The sequence below is a fragment of the Tigriopus californicus genome, chromosome 3 (genome assembly GCF_007210705.1).
Source record: "Tigriopus californicus strain San Diego chromosome 3, Tcal_SD_v2.1, whole genome shotgun sequence".
Taxonomy (NCBI): Eukaryota; Metazoa; Arthropoda; class Copepoda; order Harpacticoida; family Harpacticidae; genus Tigriopus; species Tigriopus californicus.
Window position 1 is genome coordinate 11,557,604 of NC_081442.1, and position 17,821 is coordinate 11,575,424.

At 39.4% G+C, this 17,821-nt stretch overlaps 2 protein-coding genes across 2 annotated transcripts; one reads left to right on the plus strand and one right to left on the minus strand.

Annotated features, from left to right (window-relative positions):
* The first annotated feature begins 8 nt into the window (after positions 1-8).
* On the plus strand, positions 9-5,384 carry LOC131877828 (uncharacterized). The gene is made up of 2 exons (XM_059223632.1): positions 9-516; positions 4,833-5,384. Exons 1-2 carry the CDS (start codon positions 148-150, stop codon positions 5,295-5,297), a joined length of 834 nt encoding a protein of 277 aa, XP_059079615.1. The 5' UTR covers positions 9-147; the 3' UTR covers positions 5,298-5,384.
* A 2,549-nt stretch (positions 5,385-7,933) lies between these two features.
* Positions 7,934-10,875, minus strand: LOC131877883 (uncharacterized). Its single transcript, XM_059223705.1, has 4 exons — positions 10,447-10,875; positions 8,694-8,826; positions 8,272-8,617; positions 7,934-8,174 (listed from the first exon to the last, which is right to left on the minus strand). Exons 1-4 carry the CDS (start codon positions 10,541-10,543, stop codon positions 8,085-8,087), a joined length of 666 nt encoding a protein of 221 aa, XP_059079688.1. The 5' UTR covers positions 10,544-10,875; the 3' UTR covers positions 7,934-8,084.
* Between the last annotated feature and the right edge of the window lie 6,946 nt (positions 10,876-17,821).

The following is a 17,821-nucleotide window of genomic DNA, read 5'->3' on the forward strand; positions in this document are numbered from 1 at the left end:
TGTCTCACAAATGTCATTCTTGTGCCAAAAAAAGATGTGCTGCGGGCTTTCTCATCCACCTAATTGAACTATGAATACATCAATCTTCTGACTGGATGGCGTCAATTTTCCAAACAAGGCGATGATGGATCATTCGAAATAGATGGGATGGTGTTGAAGGAAGCTGTCTGTGTTGTAGTTCTTTTGCTGAACCTATCAGCCTATTCATCGTCCTTCGGACTCTATGATCCGAGTCTGTATTACGAGTCGTATTTTGACCCGACTTTGGTCGAAGTCAACCAATTGCCCCAAGATGATGGGTATGCTGAATTTGGATTATTTTCCGATCGAGTGGAGAAAGAGCCAAGTCCTCAACAAGTCCAAATAAAACCCAACGACGACTGGAAACTGGTCCAGACCAAAGTGGTCCATCCGGATATTGAAGGGAGTGGATGGGATGAAGAGGGATCGATGGCAGATGAAGGGGCAAAACCGGTTAGAAATATCCGTTTGATTCAGCCCATCTTGCTCCAAAAGGTGAACATTGAAATTTTTTATTTTCTTTATTTTTTTTGTTTCAGCTCTTGACATTTTTGCCTTGAGCTTTTGGACAGGAAAGTGGGTAATGAAGGAATTAGTTTTTGTACTGGACTATCTCGTTTTAAGTAAACGGTGGTGCCCACAACACCGATAAAGTGTTTGCCCAAATGACAAGACTGTTAGTAAAGGTTTTCGTTGTTATGAAAACAAAAGAAAGAAACTTTTGAAAAATTCCAATTTGGAAAAGACCTCGGATGGCTATTTTAATCAACTTCTTTAGACCTGTAAGACTATCATATTTTGAAAAGTGTAATTAATAAATTTTGGGAGTAGCCTTAACGGCTTGGTTATGTTTCCAACAAAAATCTTTTCAAAATCCATTGAGCAAACTATAAGATATTACGCTTTCAAAGAATGTATTTAGATAGATAGATTCATTTCAGGAACACTTTGATCATGATTGGATAATGTCGGCATCTAATCTTTGAGTTAGCATCTTAATATATCAGCAATTTCATCAGCATGTAATTCCTCAGATTCTGGGTAAGCAAAAGCTTGTTTTTACCAGGATTTTGCATCCAATTTGACTGCAAAATGCTCTGGTTATACCGGGTGCGCCATAAAGAACTGGACTTTGTGACCCACAAGTTTGAAATGGTCATATCTCTTTCAATAATGTACCGATTTAGTCGAAATTTCATTTGCGAGCTCTTGTTTTCGTTGTCAACTTAAGCTATAAACCATCCCTGCTCTTGTCGTTCATACATGCCTCCAGATGATGACGGAACGCGGAGCAATTGTTGAGGCTGAATAAGGAGTTGAAGTCCCTATAGGTGTGGGTGAGTGTGACCGTAAAGGCTTTTTCGAAGCAGAATTTTGGTATGCTGACTTTGGCTGTAATTCGCGGCCAAATTGAGTAATATAACACTGCCCAGATAAAGAGCAATGTTTGACTTTTGATCCTCGATGATTTATGGGTTATGCTCGGCCTTAGAATAGGCCTCCGTCTTTTTCGTTGTAAGGACCAGGGCCCCTCTTGTTTAAACAAAAACACTCTGCTTTAGTCCCACGCCACTTCTAGCTTCCAACTTACAATTCTACCTATCATCATACCCACGTAATTGGCCGCAGAGAGACAGAATTTCCTCTCATACCAGACATGGTTAGACAACTCCTTTGCTGGGTCTAAGATCCCCCCCAAAATTATTGAGGTTGGATGTTTGGATGCAACCAGACAGGCAAATTGACCCAGCTTTATTCCCGCTCTTTTCTGAGTCCTAAAAAGATTTTTTTTTTAAATTCTGAAGGTTGTAAAGTGGTTGCAAGTTCCATCAAAGGCCAATGTCATTTGGTCTGAATGAAAAATGATTGTGCCTGCATCCAAGCCTTTAATAGTAAAAAAGATGACCTTAGATTAGACAATATCCCTCCTCCTAAAACTTGAACGGCTAAGGGATTTGATGATTAGACCACGGGAAACTTAAGCATTTCGATCTGACCCGCCACCGCCAATAAATTTCATTCTGGATTTCCTTCTAGACGTTTTTCATTCCTCTTGTGGATCAAAAAGTCTATAACAACCCATTATTTGAATCAACATCATCTTTTATAAGTTATTCATGCCAAAAATGCTCTCCAGCTTAACCCAGTGACATGAAATACCTCAGATGCAGGCAGCAAAGGCTTCCTGATTTGGCATTTGCCGTGATTAAAAACAGGTTTTTGAAGTTCCATTTTTTATTTACTTTCCGTCTAACCCACATCTGTTCATTTGTTTTTTTGTTTTGTCTCGCTAACACATTTATTTCCGGATGTAGAACAAAAAGAGTTACCAGTGCTGTTCTTTATGACGCACCGGGTAAATGGTAAAGCAATTTTGTCTAAGGCTACATCTATGGACGATTCCTTTTTCAGCATTGAAATAAGATCAAGCTCCCCTAACCTTTCTATAATCAACGGTCAATGTTCACCTTTGAACTTGAACTTAGCCAGACCGACCTTTTTGGCCGGTCTTACTCTAGAGCACGCCGGCTTTTGAGTAATGGTCGACCCTATCTCGAGAACATGATGATCTGACAGATTACTAGGTGTCACATGGACATACTGGATCAGATCAGGGTCATTGGAAAAAAACAAGTCAAGAACGCTATTCGCTCTGGTGGCTACACCAACATGCTGAGAGAGATTGCGCAAGATCGCAAATTCCTCCAGCTTTTCGAACGACTGAGACGTCGATTTCGAAATGGGAATATACCCATCTGGACTAGCCTCCCACTCTACAACGCTAGCCGGAAAATTGAAGTCCCCTACAAAGAAAACCTTTGAGCAAACTGACTGGTCCAACTCATTTCCTATGAATTTGAGAGCTGACAAGAACGAGCTTACTGAACAAGAGGGGGGCCTATATATTGTCGCAATGGACAGATCAAGACCTTGAAGATGACAAACTAAGACCTCTACTTCTCCATTAGACATTTTTACATGACTAGTGTGCAGGTCATTTCTAACATATAGACATACGCCCCCATGCGGAAAAATGGGATTGTCAGGGCGTACTCTATCACATCGAACTAAATTGAAACCAACCATGGCCAGCTCTTCATCTAAGACTCCTGGTCGAAGCCAGGTTTCTGTCATGGAAATGAACGAGACCTGCCTATCTAAAGCTAGTTCCTCAAGAACCTTGATCTTTGTGCTATCTTTTTTGGAAATAAGACAATGCACATTCAAATAAAGCCCTTTTATGGGCAGATAGCCCTTCGATGGACTAGAGCTATCAAATCTTTGACTAGGCTCTCTAACCTTAAAAAATCCTGTTTTTGGACAAAACTAACCTTAGGTGGAGGATAAGAGAACCTTTGAGGAGAGGGTAAAAGGGGAGAAGAAGAGGGAGAAGGAACTCTGCCCGCCACCTGAGCATACGATCTAAAAGATGCGTGGGGCTCATGGCGACCAGAGGGGGGCTTAGGGCTACAAAGTTTGGGCAGAAGAGAGGTTAAAGGAATTGAGGGTTAGGTTGTAGGAGAGGGAGGGGAACAAGGGGAGGGAAATAGGGAAGGAGAGAGGAAAGGGGTGGGGTAAGTCTGTTGAGAGACTTAACAATGAGGTTGAGACAACTGCTGTCTCTTCCTCTTAGTGCCCCTGAGATGGGCCTTTGTGCATTTGAAATTGAGGCATACCTTGTGCCTCAAAGATCTCATGCACATAAATGGGTGGAAAAAGCTACACTTTGCCAAAGAAAATAATTTGCTTTTTCCATGCTCAAAAATAAATGAATATGGTTCATTTTCTTGAGGCAGGTAGACAGGCCTGAAAGTTTTGAACCTAAATCCCTTGCAAGTTTTAAGTTATAATTTTCTCTACTTTTAGCTCTGAAAGAAAACTTTAAAAAAAGAAAAATATCATTTCGTGGCATTGAAACAGACATTTACATGCCTTGGCAATAACTTGAAATATATATTGAGATCATTTTTCGATGTTTGAAGATGTAAAACGCAACCTTCTAGTTGTAATAACTAAGCACCTGCCAAATAGATGTTTATGAAATTTGATATCAATTCATAACTAAAAGTACTTTTAATTCTGATTGACTATGTTTTTACCAGTGATGCCCTTTAATGTGCCTTAAGTGATTTAACACATCTATCAGAGTTATTTGTAAATATGTGTTTTTTAACTGAAGTTGTGCCTTTTGTTTCTGTGACAAATAAGATATATTTAAATGTCTTGACATTTAAGCAAACGCTTAACCAGAAATTATAACCCCCGTGGTAGCCGAATTTGATGGAACATTTTGATTGAGACAAATGTAATTCAGATTAAATATAGCTATCTGACTGCTCTACCGTCATGTCTTTTTAGTGAGTTATCATGCGCTTTTTAGCAATAATAGTTTGTTTTTTGAAAAAATGAAGAAAAATCATGCCCTTTCCTGGTATCAACCCCTGGCATAATTGTGATGTCACCGATGACCGATACCTTTAATTTTCTTTAAAAAGTGGTCAACGGTAATGATATTAGAAATCTTTGTCTTCTTTCAAATTAACTGGATATCATACATATATAGCTTGGATATTATAGCATAAACCAAGTTTATTTCTTACCTTACCATAAATTGGCAAATCTCTTCTAGTCAGATAATTCTATTGAATGACGAAACTAACGCCTTTTTGTCAATGGCTGGACTCTATTGTCGCCAAAAATGTTAATTTTCCAGATGCCTGCTCTTAGACCATGCTAGACAGCTAATGAAGATGTAAGTCATACTACACCATTTCCTCTTAAACCAAGGTATCCATTCCTTCAATTCCCAGATCGCCTCCAGTATTTACAATTCGCGATTTCGCCAACCCTCATATCCCCATGGGCCCCTGAGGCGTGCTTTGGTCACCAGTGACCGGACCCTCCCTGTCCAGGAACTGCTTGCCAATGGAAAAGTGGTCATCCTGAATTTTTGTCCCGACGCAGTTCAAAACCTGAACCTGACCCAGAACCAAGCACCATGGTTCCACATGATCCAGAATCAAACATCATTGATCCAAATGATCCAGAACCAAACGGGGATGACCACAACGCCCAAACCCACCCCTGGGACTCTGATGATGTACCATGCGGTCAAAGTGGTGTCTCACACCACACCATCTACATATCATAGTCCCACACGTGGGAGCATTCACAAGTCTGGACAATATCCCTTGATGTTCCGAGGAGGAGCAGGATATGAGAATCCAGATGAGCATCAATTTGGCGATGTACTTGAAAGGCTATTCACCGGATAAACGAGCTTGATACATTTGACCTTTCTGGCTAATGAGCTAATATGCCATGAAATAGATTTGCAGCTTACAATATAAGACTGTAATACATCTTCTGGTGGTTAAGCTGGAGTAATTGGTTTGACATTCTTTTGGGCCTTTCTACAAATGTTTTGTCCCCAGTAAGGTGTGAGAGGAAACGATTGATGACAAAAAAGTTGAGGGTAACAAAGTGCGATCAATCACAATTGTAATTAATTTCTTGATTTATGTTGGAACTAGTCGCTTCCTGGAGGTGATCTGTCTTAGAGGATCAATAAGAAGAGAAATAAGGTGTTGATTTTCTTGCCATGTTAAACCCTTGAATAATCAACATCTATGTTTTAGCACATCACAACCCAAGCGTACCCACATGTAATACTGAAAAAGGCGTGGCCCATTTGCAGACCATCAAAATATCTTTTAATCCATAAAGGCTTATTGCTTGGGGAAATTCTTCACTCAATGGTCACTTGCTTGCCTTTGATTGATATTGAAGCCTAAATTTTAAGGGTATGGATGCAATTTTGCCTGCTTAAATTTTTAAATCCTAACATCATGGTTATCGGTATTAGTATTTAAAACAATTTGAATCGAGCTTATCTTTTCATTTGTAGTCTAGTAGTTGATCGTTCAACCAATGTATTCATCGCTAAGATAATAGCAGAATTTCCTTTTTTCAGAAAAATGTCGAAAAGCAAATTAGGTGAAAAATTCTTACATTTCCCAAAAATATCGAACACTATAAATGTAAACTCATTGCGTTCTTGCCTACATTCAATCTTTACATAACAAATATTGTATCAAATTAACGATGATTTTCAAAAGCTTAGACGTAGTAAAATATATCAAACTCCTCAGAAAAACAGAGATTAAATCGTTAGCTGTAGGATTATGCATGTAATTTTGAACTCTTAATCCGTACTTTTCCGTAATGGGTTTGATACTCCAAAAGTTGGCAGCCTTTATGCCACATCGAATGATGTTTTTCATTTCCCAGCTAGGTTGGAAAAGGATGACGAGCTGTAGGATTATGCATGTAATTTTGAACTCTTAATCCATACTTTTCCGTAATGGGTTTGATACTCCAAAAGTTGGCAGCCTTTATGCGACATCGAATGATGTTTTTCATTTCCCAACTAGGTTGGAAAAGGATGACGAGAATACATTCCAACAATGAAGTTACGGGTGGGACTTAATAGGTTGGGACTTTCCACTACTCAGAGGTCGAACGAAAGGTATCTGAAAAGAATTGTTACAATGGGGAAAAGGTCGTTTATAGCCCCGTTTAGGCTCTTTGATGCATTTTTATTGGTTACAAATCTAGGGACCCAAGTGTTTTTACTACGCTATCCATATAGTTTACAAGATTTTTTTTTCTTGCAATGTTTGACATTAGGACACATTTTCTATAGATACCGATGTCATGATAAACAATTGACTCTGTTCTAGAGCCTATTGTTTTGGTGCTGGGGGTGCTTTTATTCTCAAAATGATTTTGGGTCGGATAAAACTCATGATGGCAGCTGTTGCTCAACTGCAGCTCTCTTTTTTGGAACTTTTAAAGACCAAAAAAGGGAGTTGAATTTGAAATTCAAACTTGTTTGTAGATCAAATGTTGTAAATTTTTACATGGCAACACCTAGACATATCATAATCTTTCATTTAAATTGTAACGGGGAATACATTCTTTTGAGTGGTTAGTAAAGCCAATGAAATCCCAAATGAAAAGAAATGGCTAAGAGGTTCTGGCTGAGGATTTAATCTTTTTTCTGATCAAGATGCACATAAAAAAATAAATAGGTCCCCAGCGACGAAGTGCAAGTTAAAAAGAAATATAGTGAGAAGAGATGACGAATTTGAGTCGAGAAAGTGGAAAAATGGCGAAAAAGGTCCAAAAAAAAATAATTCAACGTTTTTTTTCAGATTTCAACTTCTTTTCCAGGTCTACTTGCGATACTGTACATTTTAAAAAGCATTTATGATACGTGTGCCTACCCAGTTTTTAGGGCCAATTGTAACTAGTGATCATAGAGTCTTAAGGGGCAATTTTATAGCGCCTCTAAGCCCTCGTGAATTCAGGCTAGTTAAAACAATGAAGTCCAACTCTCTTCTTTCTCGGGCTCCTACATTGTCCAATCTACTTCCCTAAAATATTCGTAGGGAATATGTAGGATTTTATCCAATAACAGGATTTAAGTCAGACTTGGACAAGTTTTTAACCAAAATTATTGATCAACCAAGCCTACATTCAAGGGCTAACCAGATCTGCCCACTCTAATTCGTTGGTGGATCACATACTATATGAAGTTAAGTAAAAATAATAACTATTTTAGTAGTGCTAGGAATCCCATTCCCAGCACCGATAAGGAAGTCCACAATAATATATACATTTATACAAAAAAAACTTGCGAATTTGCCAAACAAGCCACTACACTTATTTTGGAAAAAATAGTATCAATTAATGTAAGACTACTTATGAACCTCTGATCTCTAGGCGATATCTTTTTTGTATTTGTCAATCCCCAGCAAATCATGATTACCCAAAAAAGAATTATATTAAAAACTCTGTACTGCTATTTCTATAAAATTGTGATTCGTTGTGCAAATGCATACACAAGTTGTTGTTTTCATCATTTTATTACATTTAGTTATAGACATGGGACATAACATACACTTAAATACAGTTTTGCACAGGACAAAACGAATATCACATTAACGAGAGGATTTTTTTCTTTTCACGAGGGATTCAGAAGATTCGATGATCCCACTTTACTTTCGAGGCAGAGCCAACAAATCTCCATTGGTGTGGAACCAATTTGGAAACGACTCCATAAATGTTTGACTCGGCCGGATTTCTTGCTAAAAACAAAGAAAGAAAAAAAAACTAGTTGAAGAATCGAGTAAAAACCTTGAAAATACTATCGTACTGCCAATCCCAAAATGGGCTCAAACTAACCTCATTAGTAATGGGAATAAACAACGCCTCATCCCCTAAGCTCGTATCGTAATTAGCAGGCTCTTGTTTGTCATCGAGGATGGGTGCTTCTTGAATAGCGTAGTCTGAATAATAAGCGGGCTCTTCGTTCGAGTTTTGGTTGGCCTCGATAACAACATCGTTATCTTGTTCAGCCAGACGCTCGGCATGCTGGAACATCACATCCATCCGGTCCACTTTGTTCTCAGTATCAACATCGTTGGTGTCATCCGAACAAATGGGTTGGGGGCAGCAATCCGGATATGGTTTGCTCATATCACTCTTCAAGACGCAATTCAAGGAGCTGTCGATATGAATACGGCCACATCTGGATTCGGGGAGGAAAAGCTGGAGTTAATTTCCGGGGATCTCAAAAGGCCGTATTTGAATCTCAATGGGCTTACGTGGCGTGTGAGACGAAGAGGTTGTCTCCCATCATCTGACAATACATTTGACCGCATTGATCTTTCATTTGCCAAGAGGCGCCAATGTCGAAGACTTCATTAGTGTCTGGGAGATAGCATTGGTTGGGAAAGTCTGGAAGGCAAAATTCGGGTCATAATTGAAGTGCTGGGATCACGATTTTCCTTGTCTTAATGATCATTTGTAGGTCACGCAGATGAGTCACGCTTCCAAAATCTGATTGGCGCCAAGACAAAACAACCTTTTTTTTCTTTCACCTCAGGCATTCTTGGCACTCAGATGGGGGCTTTATCTGGCATCCAAAGAGGGTTGCAAATCAAAACCTTGGAGGACTCCTTTGTTCTTGGCAGCATTTGTCAAGAAGGATTGACAGGCTTTGAGTTCAGCAAGAGATCGATGGACAATCTGTGTCATAATTTTTCGTATGCTTGTCTATGCTACTTTCTACTCAAGACGAGATCATACATATATGGTCACGGTTTGGGTTGGATTTATTTCTTATCATTTCTTATGAAGCACATCCGTTACCTTCTAGTGAAGTGTTTGATGTTCAAGCTGTCAAACAAAAGAAAATCACCTTGTTTCCCTGGCAACTGGCAACTCATGCTATCGTACAATATATATATACCAATCAAGCTCATTTTCCGATCCAATGCTTTGATTCCAATATTATGTAACTGGTAACTTGTGGCTCTCAGCGATTTGAGTTTGGATCCGGCATGAGCTTCAAGCTTGCCATCATCAAAGTACAAGCAATTAAGCATGTCTTCCTCCCATTGTCCTCCAGGTTTGCATATCATTTGCATAGGAAAACAAGTTTCCACTCTTGAGCATTCGTTCAAAAATTAAAAAATAAAACACTCGTCCCATTTTTGAGTGATTTTTTTTGCAAAGGAAGTTTCTCATGAGTGTTCAGTTGTCATTTGGCCCGCGGAAATTTTTGCAATTATTGCCTTTTCCTTTACAAGACATTAGCCTGGCAACTTTTAAGCTTGCTGTGTGTACTTCTCACTGCCTTCGCACACAAAGAACCATCACTCAACTTGGAGTCCATTCAATTTGGGACACAACGATGGATTGAGAAGGCGACGCCAAGATTTGAATCTTGTTTACGCTCCATTCGGCGATTCTACGCATCTTGAGACACGGCTAAGAGTGGGAAATATAAAAAAACGTTTTTTCCATCAAATGCCAACAAATGCGATGTGAGAGATTGGACAGACCCTGACTTTCAATGAGAGGCGGAAAGCGTAATTGTCGGCATGTATGAGGGTGCAATTTTCAGTGTCAGGAAGTGAGTTGAGTGCGGAATCGAATGCGGTTCTGTCTACTTCAATTCAAGCTTTTAGCTAAATAAATGAACACTTCTGCCACCATGAGGTGTAGAACTTGAGCATGTCTGACAATTGACCGGCATTTCTATAGTTGGATGATATTTACATTAAGTTGGCATACACATCAACTGTTCGGAATAGATCAGCTGGGGTCCTGACTTTGTCACCCCTTACCTGCATAATCTAATTGATTAAGCCAATCACTTTGATCCTTAGAGAATCTGACATTTTCATATGTTGAATAGGGCGTGTAATGAACTTTCCGAGCTCATAATGATTCATAAGCTTTGCATGTTTGATCAGCTTTCTTGACATGTTTTTTGAAGCATGTGCTCTAAATCATTGAGACTTTGCTCAAGTGAAAGCCACTAAAAATGCACTGATTTTATATATGACTAACCTGGATGTTTCTCCAAAAGTTGAAGTGCCACTGCAGCCCAAGAGACTTTGACCAAGACCATTTGGGAAAAGATGAACAAGGGTGTGGATGCTTTCATTTTGAATTGAGATTGGCAAAGTGTCTGATTTCTTCTTGAACTCTTCGTCAACTATTTGGATTCACTTCGTTAAGAAGCTCTACTTATTCTTGGGAGAGAAATGTGTTTGACTTTGTAATCGGTAGCGAACTGACTTGACAGAAGAGGTGCTCGTTTTGTCTTATAGTCTGAAACTTTGTTTTCCCCGGCATGCGTTCTGCAAAAGGTTAGATTCTCTAGAATTCCCCCCACACGCGAGTGTAAAGTGAGTTCACCATCATTATTATTTCCCGACTTGTGACATTCGGCCCGAAATCGAGAATCATCTCGCCGGCCGAAACCAAAACAAATCCAGCCGAGATCCGCTTCGCAAAACGCGCTCAAAGTTTTGTTTTGAAAAGCGCGGACTCGATCAACAAGCGTGATGTAATTCAGAGCGTGTGAGCAATATTTAGCCCGAAAAGTGACCACCTAAGGTTTTTGTTAAAATGATGTTTTATACATCTCAAGGGGTGTTACGAGAACAATGTTTTCTTCTGTTTTCGATAATTGACTAGTCTTTAATGTTACGGCAGGATTAGGAAATTGGTTTTCAGTGACGCTGTGGTGAACTCGCTCTGTTGCCCAGAACGTTCCCCGTGAAGTAGGCTTGTTTTTCCAGAGAATCAAAGGAGGGGTTTCCACACATTCCTTCCTAGGACTTACTCAACAATGATCTTCTATGATCGCCTGATGTTCAGTTCATAGGTCTGAGCAAATTTACAAGTACGGTATACGCAGTGTATCTAGAGAAGAAGATTCTCTGTCATTCCATTATTCCAGTTTCTCGCTTAGACTTGTTCTCCCACCTCTTTGAGAGTTTGGTTTGGGTTGTACATACTTCTCGGCACCATTAACGGTTCTGCTGAATTCTTGGGGTTTGAAATGCATTGATTCACGAAGGTGTTTCAATTCCCAAGGACAAGAAATCGTACTTTCTTTTCAATGTGGTGTTCCTGCTTATCCACGCGTGCCCGGTAATTGTATGACTAAGTCAATATTTGACTGTGGAGAAGGAAATTTGGACCGAGTTGAAGCCAGGATATCGAGACAAAGACGGAGAAAATGCACGAACGAACAAAAAAGCATTGTCTCAAGATCATAAAGGCTCACGATTTGGGTGAGTTGAACAAGTGAGAGAGAAAACGCATCGAGATTTTTGAGCTCCTGACATGCCAACCAGGAACTTGGGTCGTGACGTCAAAGTTGAATCTGGAGACTCATCTCTCGGGCCTTGAGTTCATCGCCAACTGTTTCTCAAGAACTCTGCTTGAACAAAGACATGAAGAGCTGAATTGCCATTCATCTCCCATGTTGCCATGTCTTGTGAAGGATGTGACCACAGTACACAATAACCCTGGTTTTTTTTTTCATCAATACCCAATTAACCGAAACACTTGAAGTACAATTGAGACTAGAATTGGTACCTTGTTTAACAATGTTCCAGACAATAAGGTTTACTACCTTGTTGAGATAAATATTCATGATTAAGCTATACAATAATCATGTTGGCATTAGTAAAGTGGGTTTTACTGATTTGCGATTATGTTCAAAATGCTGAATGAGCTCGATTCAAGTAGAATCTGATGACCATATTTGATCGAAATTTATGAATCAGACAGATCTGCAAAGCAAATGAAACGTAATATACGACTCTGGGAAAGAGCAAGGAATTATATGGGGCTCCATTCCCTTTTTTGACATGGTTCCTATTTACGTCAATAATAGTCATAAACCGATCCAATCAGTTAGCTCAAACAAGTTTGTTGGTGGATTTAAACAGTACAGTAGCTTTGTACAGTACCTAAGAAAAAGCATTCCAAACTTGCGGATGGATATTTTAAACCTATTTACCATGGAAACTCTGTACAAATCAATTGTCCAACGCCATCTCGAATACGCTTCGTTGTTACAGAAAACAGTTTTTTTTTTAAATTTAAACATCATGGGCCCAGCCCTAATTGTGAGGCAGTTTCAAAATTTCTTTACTCCGTGGGCAAAATATGCGACATTGTCCAAATATGAAAATGAAAGCATTCCTCAAACTAGCAAAACCCAATGGTTTGTGTCGTGTAGGTTTGTACTGCATTTTCAGAGGGTGATATTAGTTTTCTTACGATATTGAAAGAAATAGGATTGACACATTTTTCTTGCATTTGTATATCTCAATCGATCGCTTTGAAATGATGTTCCATCAAACTGGGGCATAAAAGTGAACTCGAAATTGCAGGAAACCACCTAGTGTGGAGAATCTCCTGTCTACCTCTTGCCTCCTCCAAGCAAATGATAGTAGGAAAACTTGCCATGAAGGCATAAAAGACTAAGCAGATCAGTTGGGATGGCTCAAGGGAACTAAAAACGTAGAGGAAGCAAGTCCTAGAGAGTTTGATGGGAGCTAGCCGACAAACGCGATTTGTGCTCTTCTAGGTATCTGACTTCTTCCATGCTCAGCTTTTGCTTGACGGTAATTGTCCATTCGGATGTGATGACATTATCATATTGTGTGGTACTATATATTACTAAATATGTGATAGGTACCTTTTTATATCAATTATGTTTTCTTGGTCTCAAAGTTAGCTCATCAAAGTATTGAATTGGAAAGTGCGTGCATGTTATTGACAGCACGTATTTTTTACCTACTATACTCGTACATGTGTTTTGTGCATTAAACATGACACCATAACATAAATTAATTGATAGATCCAATGATCTACCCAAAGCGTACTGGAACGAAAAAATCCCTGCAGAGGTTTTATTGACTTGCTATACCGGGTCCGCCATTGTATCGTCTACACTTGCTTTTGGCCCCGATAAGTGCTCAATCTTTTTTTTTAGATGTAGTTTGCATGTGCATTATCAACCATTTTCGAACACATTGCTGGTCTAAATTTCAAAGTAGACAACATAGTCTATTAAACATGCAAGAACTGCAAAAGAAGATTGTGCCCATGCTTGACAAAAATGAGACGGCTATCAAAATTGACAATAGTTTTGACATTCACCGCACCTCGGGTTACACTATTAATGAGCTCCATACCGCCACCAGGGTATTCTCCCCGTCCAGGCATAACTTGGTATTGCTATCAAGGTTGGGCTCCAGAAGATTGTGATCGAAATTGGTTTGGCCCATAAACAGCCCCAACCTGAATCCCTTGGATTACAACATCTGAAGGCATGTGGAGACCAAGGCCTGTGCCACAATCCATAGCAATGTGGGCAAGCTGAGGCTTGAGTTGGTGAGCCCTGGGCCGCCATGGACAATGAGTACAAAAAGAAGATTTTCGCCAACTTTGTCCCCAGACTCAAGCTCTGCGTGGCTATTAAAGGCGGTGCATTTGGGAAATATAATTCCATGATATTTGCCTTCCAACTTTAATTTTAGGCGTTAAGCTCTCCGACTCATAACAAATGAGTTCTAACTTCGTTAATTTCATTGAAATCACTATGTAGATGATAATATGGCGCACCCGGTACCAGAAAGCATTTTTGGGATGATCATGCATAACTTTGTTTTGGTGAAGATCATTTGAATTTTGAAATATCACAATTTTTGAAAAGTGAAAGGTACTGAGATCAACCAAACCCAAATTCTAAGCCTTGCCATTCATCTTCAACCGATGTATCTGGCTTTGTGATGCAGTGGATTCAAGCAATTAAGTGTATTCTTTTTCCTTTGCACTGCCCTCCATAATCGTGATCCGGTCTGATACTTCGCCCCACAAGCCTCACCGAGTGGTTTAACAGGTCGATCAGGATTTGAAATAGGCAATGTGTTGTTGGTAATGATGCCTGGGATCAGAAGTGATCAATTATCTTTGAATGGAAATCTCTCGATTCCCAGAAATCAGACAGTGCTCTTCACCTTTGCTTCGTATAGCTGTTCGAGGGAATTTTGGTGCCAGCGGAATGACGAACATTAGATAACCGAATTCTTTAAAAGGAGAGGCACAATTGTACAGCCTCCCTAGAGGATAGAGATGTTTCATCTCAGCAATGTGGCCACAGATTTTGTAGAAAAAAGCAAAATGTTATGGTAAGATTGCATCTTTTTAAAACAAATCTGGACTAATTCCAAAAGAAGTACATTATCTGAGCACTTTGTTGATCTGCCAGCTCATATTTCTCAAAGGTCTGCGTTACATATTGGTCAAATAAACCCCCTTATCACCGTTGTGTTTAGTCAAACAAAATTATAGAATACATTATTTCCTGAGATTTCTCGGCTTTATGTGGTGCTCCAAATTTAAATTTGTTCTTGATCAAAATATTCTTTTTTGGTTAGCTCGGAATGAGAGTGGCTGAAATAGCTCAGCAATTACAATATAGCAACATTAATAGAGAAAACCTTTATTTTTTTGACAATGCTACAAAAACTTTGACTTGTTTGCCAACTGAAATAATACCAACCGGTGACGTGAGCGTTTAGATCCTCAATGAGGCATGCAACAAAGCCCATTTGCGACCTCAAGTTTCTGTTTGTGTTTGCACAATCTTGTAAGGAAATAAAAGCTAACTACAATATGCTATGCAAGAGCTCGTGCAAGGAAACAAAGGCTTTTGTTGACCGCCTTTCCCTTTCTTGAGACTTCTTTAGAATAGTTGATTTCAAAAGATAATTGGCTTAACCATGGAAGGAAATGAAGGTGTATTTTGTCTTTGCAACTCCTGACACAGCAAAGCGCACTAGAAGAAATATTCCAACTGTCCTGAAAACACACCTTTTCTATTATCTAACTTATGGAAAGGATTGACAACAACTGGCAAAGACAGTACGAGAAGGTGACTCACGTCTTTAAATGCTACATGTAAATTACGAAGCTAACCATAACAACCAATAACCCATGATAGTGGTATTGGAGACACAACACACCTCTAGTGTGTCTTCCTATAAGTCTTGTGAAGAACGACTTCACCACTGGACAGCGACGGGGTAGGGGGAAAATGAGTAATTCCAATCAATCAAATGTATTTCTCTTCACATGAGTTGACTCAATTGTAGCCTATGAAAGTAATGATGAGCTTTGATCTCAATCAAACGTCTGTGTCAAAAGTTATGAGCATTCAAAACTCGGACCAGGGAGGGTGCAAATTGAATGAGCTATCAGCACCTTGGTAAGATCTTACCAAGGTGGTGCTAAGCAAGTCATTTTCTGCCCACGTTGTACTGAGTTTCAGGTCCTTATTACTTTTGACGCAGACGTTCGATTNATCTTACCAAGGTGGTGCTAAGCAAGTCATTTTCTGCCCACGTTGTACTGAGTTTCAGGTCCTTATTACTTTTGACGCAGACGTTCGATTGAGGCCAAAATGGGTGAACGTTTTCTGAGCTAACTAAAGTCCAATGATGACGTCGTCCTTGGTTTAGGTAAATGACCTCTGATGATCTGGTATTTCCCCAACTTGACTTTGGGAATGCAACTAAATTAGCTGTACAGGTTGCTGGATTTGGCCCGCTTTGGTAGAAAGGCAATTATGATGGCCCACTTTGGTAGAAAATGTACTTAGATTGCTACCCAGAGCTGCCATTCATGGATTTGAACAAGACAACTGAGGAGGGAGGAGGAGGGCTTGCCCAAGTCCACCAACATTCTTCACTAGTCTTCCAAACAAAATCTAGTTAGGGAGTGACGGGCCCATCACGGAATAAATATTCCCTTACGTACTTGAGCAAACGAGAACAGGAATTTGACAATCGGTCAGGAATTTGTGTGAAAAAAATCTTCTCAATCCATGGTAAAAGGGTAAAACCTTAGTCAATCCTATTAACAAGAGCAATAAAAGATTTGTTTTGCACAAAATTGGACTTTAAAGACCAGTCATACCATTCATTACCTTAAGATGTGACGTCACCATGGTATCCGAAGTCACTACCTTTTTGAGAAGTCACTGCCTTATTTTCAATTGAAATGAGGTCATGAAAAGTGAAGCTATAACAGATAAAACTACTCAATGGATTTAATTGATTACAGTACCATCCCAAAAATATGTTTTCATCTTTCCCATTATTTCCTCAAAAAAAACTGATTCATAGAAAAATTGGAAGGCCCAAAAATGTGAATGAGACTGTAAAAGCCAACAGAATTATGAATCAACCGGAAGCGTCAAAAATGGTAAATGTAATTGCGGCATTGCATTTGAAACTAAAATTACTCCTTGTCTCTTTTTGTCAAAGTATGTTTTATAGGTGCTAAGAGGGAGTTTATAGTGTCATGAAATAGGATGAAAGGCAATAACAAGTCGGTTTTTTTTCTTTAGCATGCTTACATTTGATAGAATGGATATCGCCACCGAAGATAGCATCTTGCAGATGATACTGAGATTCTCAATTTCAATGTATTTGAATAACAATTCTAAACTTTTGGATTTTATGAGTATACCCTTCTTTTCAATTTGCAGTAGAATTGAGAATTATGAAAAGAACATTTTTCAAACATAACCTTACTTGAAGTCGTGTCCTTTCCCAAAATGCTCCATCTCTCAATTGCCATATTCGCTATATTTCTATGTATCCAGTAAGCTTCTACAGTGTATAAAGTTATTTAGTCTTGTTTCCAGTGAACACTTTGAGTCTGGATGAATTTCAACGTTGAGAATCTCAGTCGGCACCGTTGGCGCCAATTCAGAGAGTTCAGAGCTCTTGAATAACGTACCATAAATCGTTCCAGAACCCAAACGAGGTCTTATATGCCTTTTCTTTATTACATCCATTGGTCAACGCCCAGGAGCGTATGAATCATCGGCCTTGGAATGATTTTTCTTGCCCAAATCTAAGAGCATCACTGGCGTCAGTGAACTGAGCTCATCAGATGATTGGCTTGATGACGGAGACAGATAAACATAGGTGCTTAGGAGTGCGTGTATCTCTTGTGCCATGGTCATGGTGGTGATGGTGGTAGTGGTGCCCTCTGACACAAATTGACAAGAGACAGGTCATGATGACGCCAAAGATACTTCTATGGAGACCATCGAGTCGTCTCGAATGTCAATTCTGCCTGAATGCAAGAAGATAGAGGTAACAACAAAGGCGACGAGCACGGCTATTTTTGGAGACACCTTGTCCGTTTAGGAGTAACACCAAGGGAGATGTGAAATAGATCCAGTGCGAAATAGATGGTAATAGGACTGGTCTTGGAATGTACTTCATAACATCACTTTCTTGAGGTTTGACACGCACTCCGAGCAAGATCTTTTCGGTAAAGTAACGTTGAGCAATTTGAATGACGAGTAAACTTGGGTTGAGACAGGAAATTTGTAAGCAAT

What these genes read in the sequence shown, in the direction of transcription:
- LOC131877828 (XM_059223632.1), top strand. Translation starts at nt 148, where the DNA reads ATGGTGTTGAAGGAAGCTGTCTGTGTTGTAGTTCTTTTGCTGAACCTA. An exon ending in AGCCCATCTTGCTCCAAAAG is followed by an intron (nt 517 to 4,832) that starts GTGAACATTGAA and finishes TTCAATTCCCAG; the next exon opens with ATCGCCTCCAGTATTTACAA.
- LOC131877883 (XM_059223705.1), bottom strand. Translation starts at nt 10,543, where the DNA reads ATGAAAGCATCCACACCCTTGTTCATCTTTTCCCAAATGGTCTTGGTC. An exon ending in ACTTTTGGAGAAACATCCAG is followed by an intron (nt 8,827 to 10,446) that starts GTTAGTCATATA and finishes TTTGCCTTCCAG; the next exon opens with ACTTTCCCAACCAATGCTAT. An exon ending in CTCTTCGTCTCACACGCCAC is followed by an intron (nt 8,618 to 8,693) that starts GTAAGCCCATTG and finishes CCCCGAATCCAG; the next exon opens with ATGTGGCCGTATTCATATCG.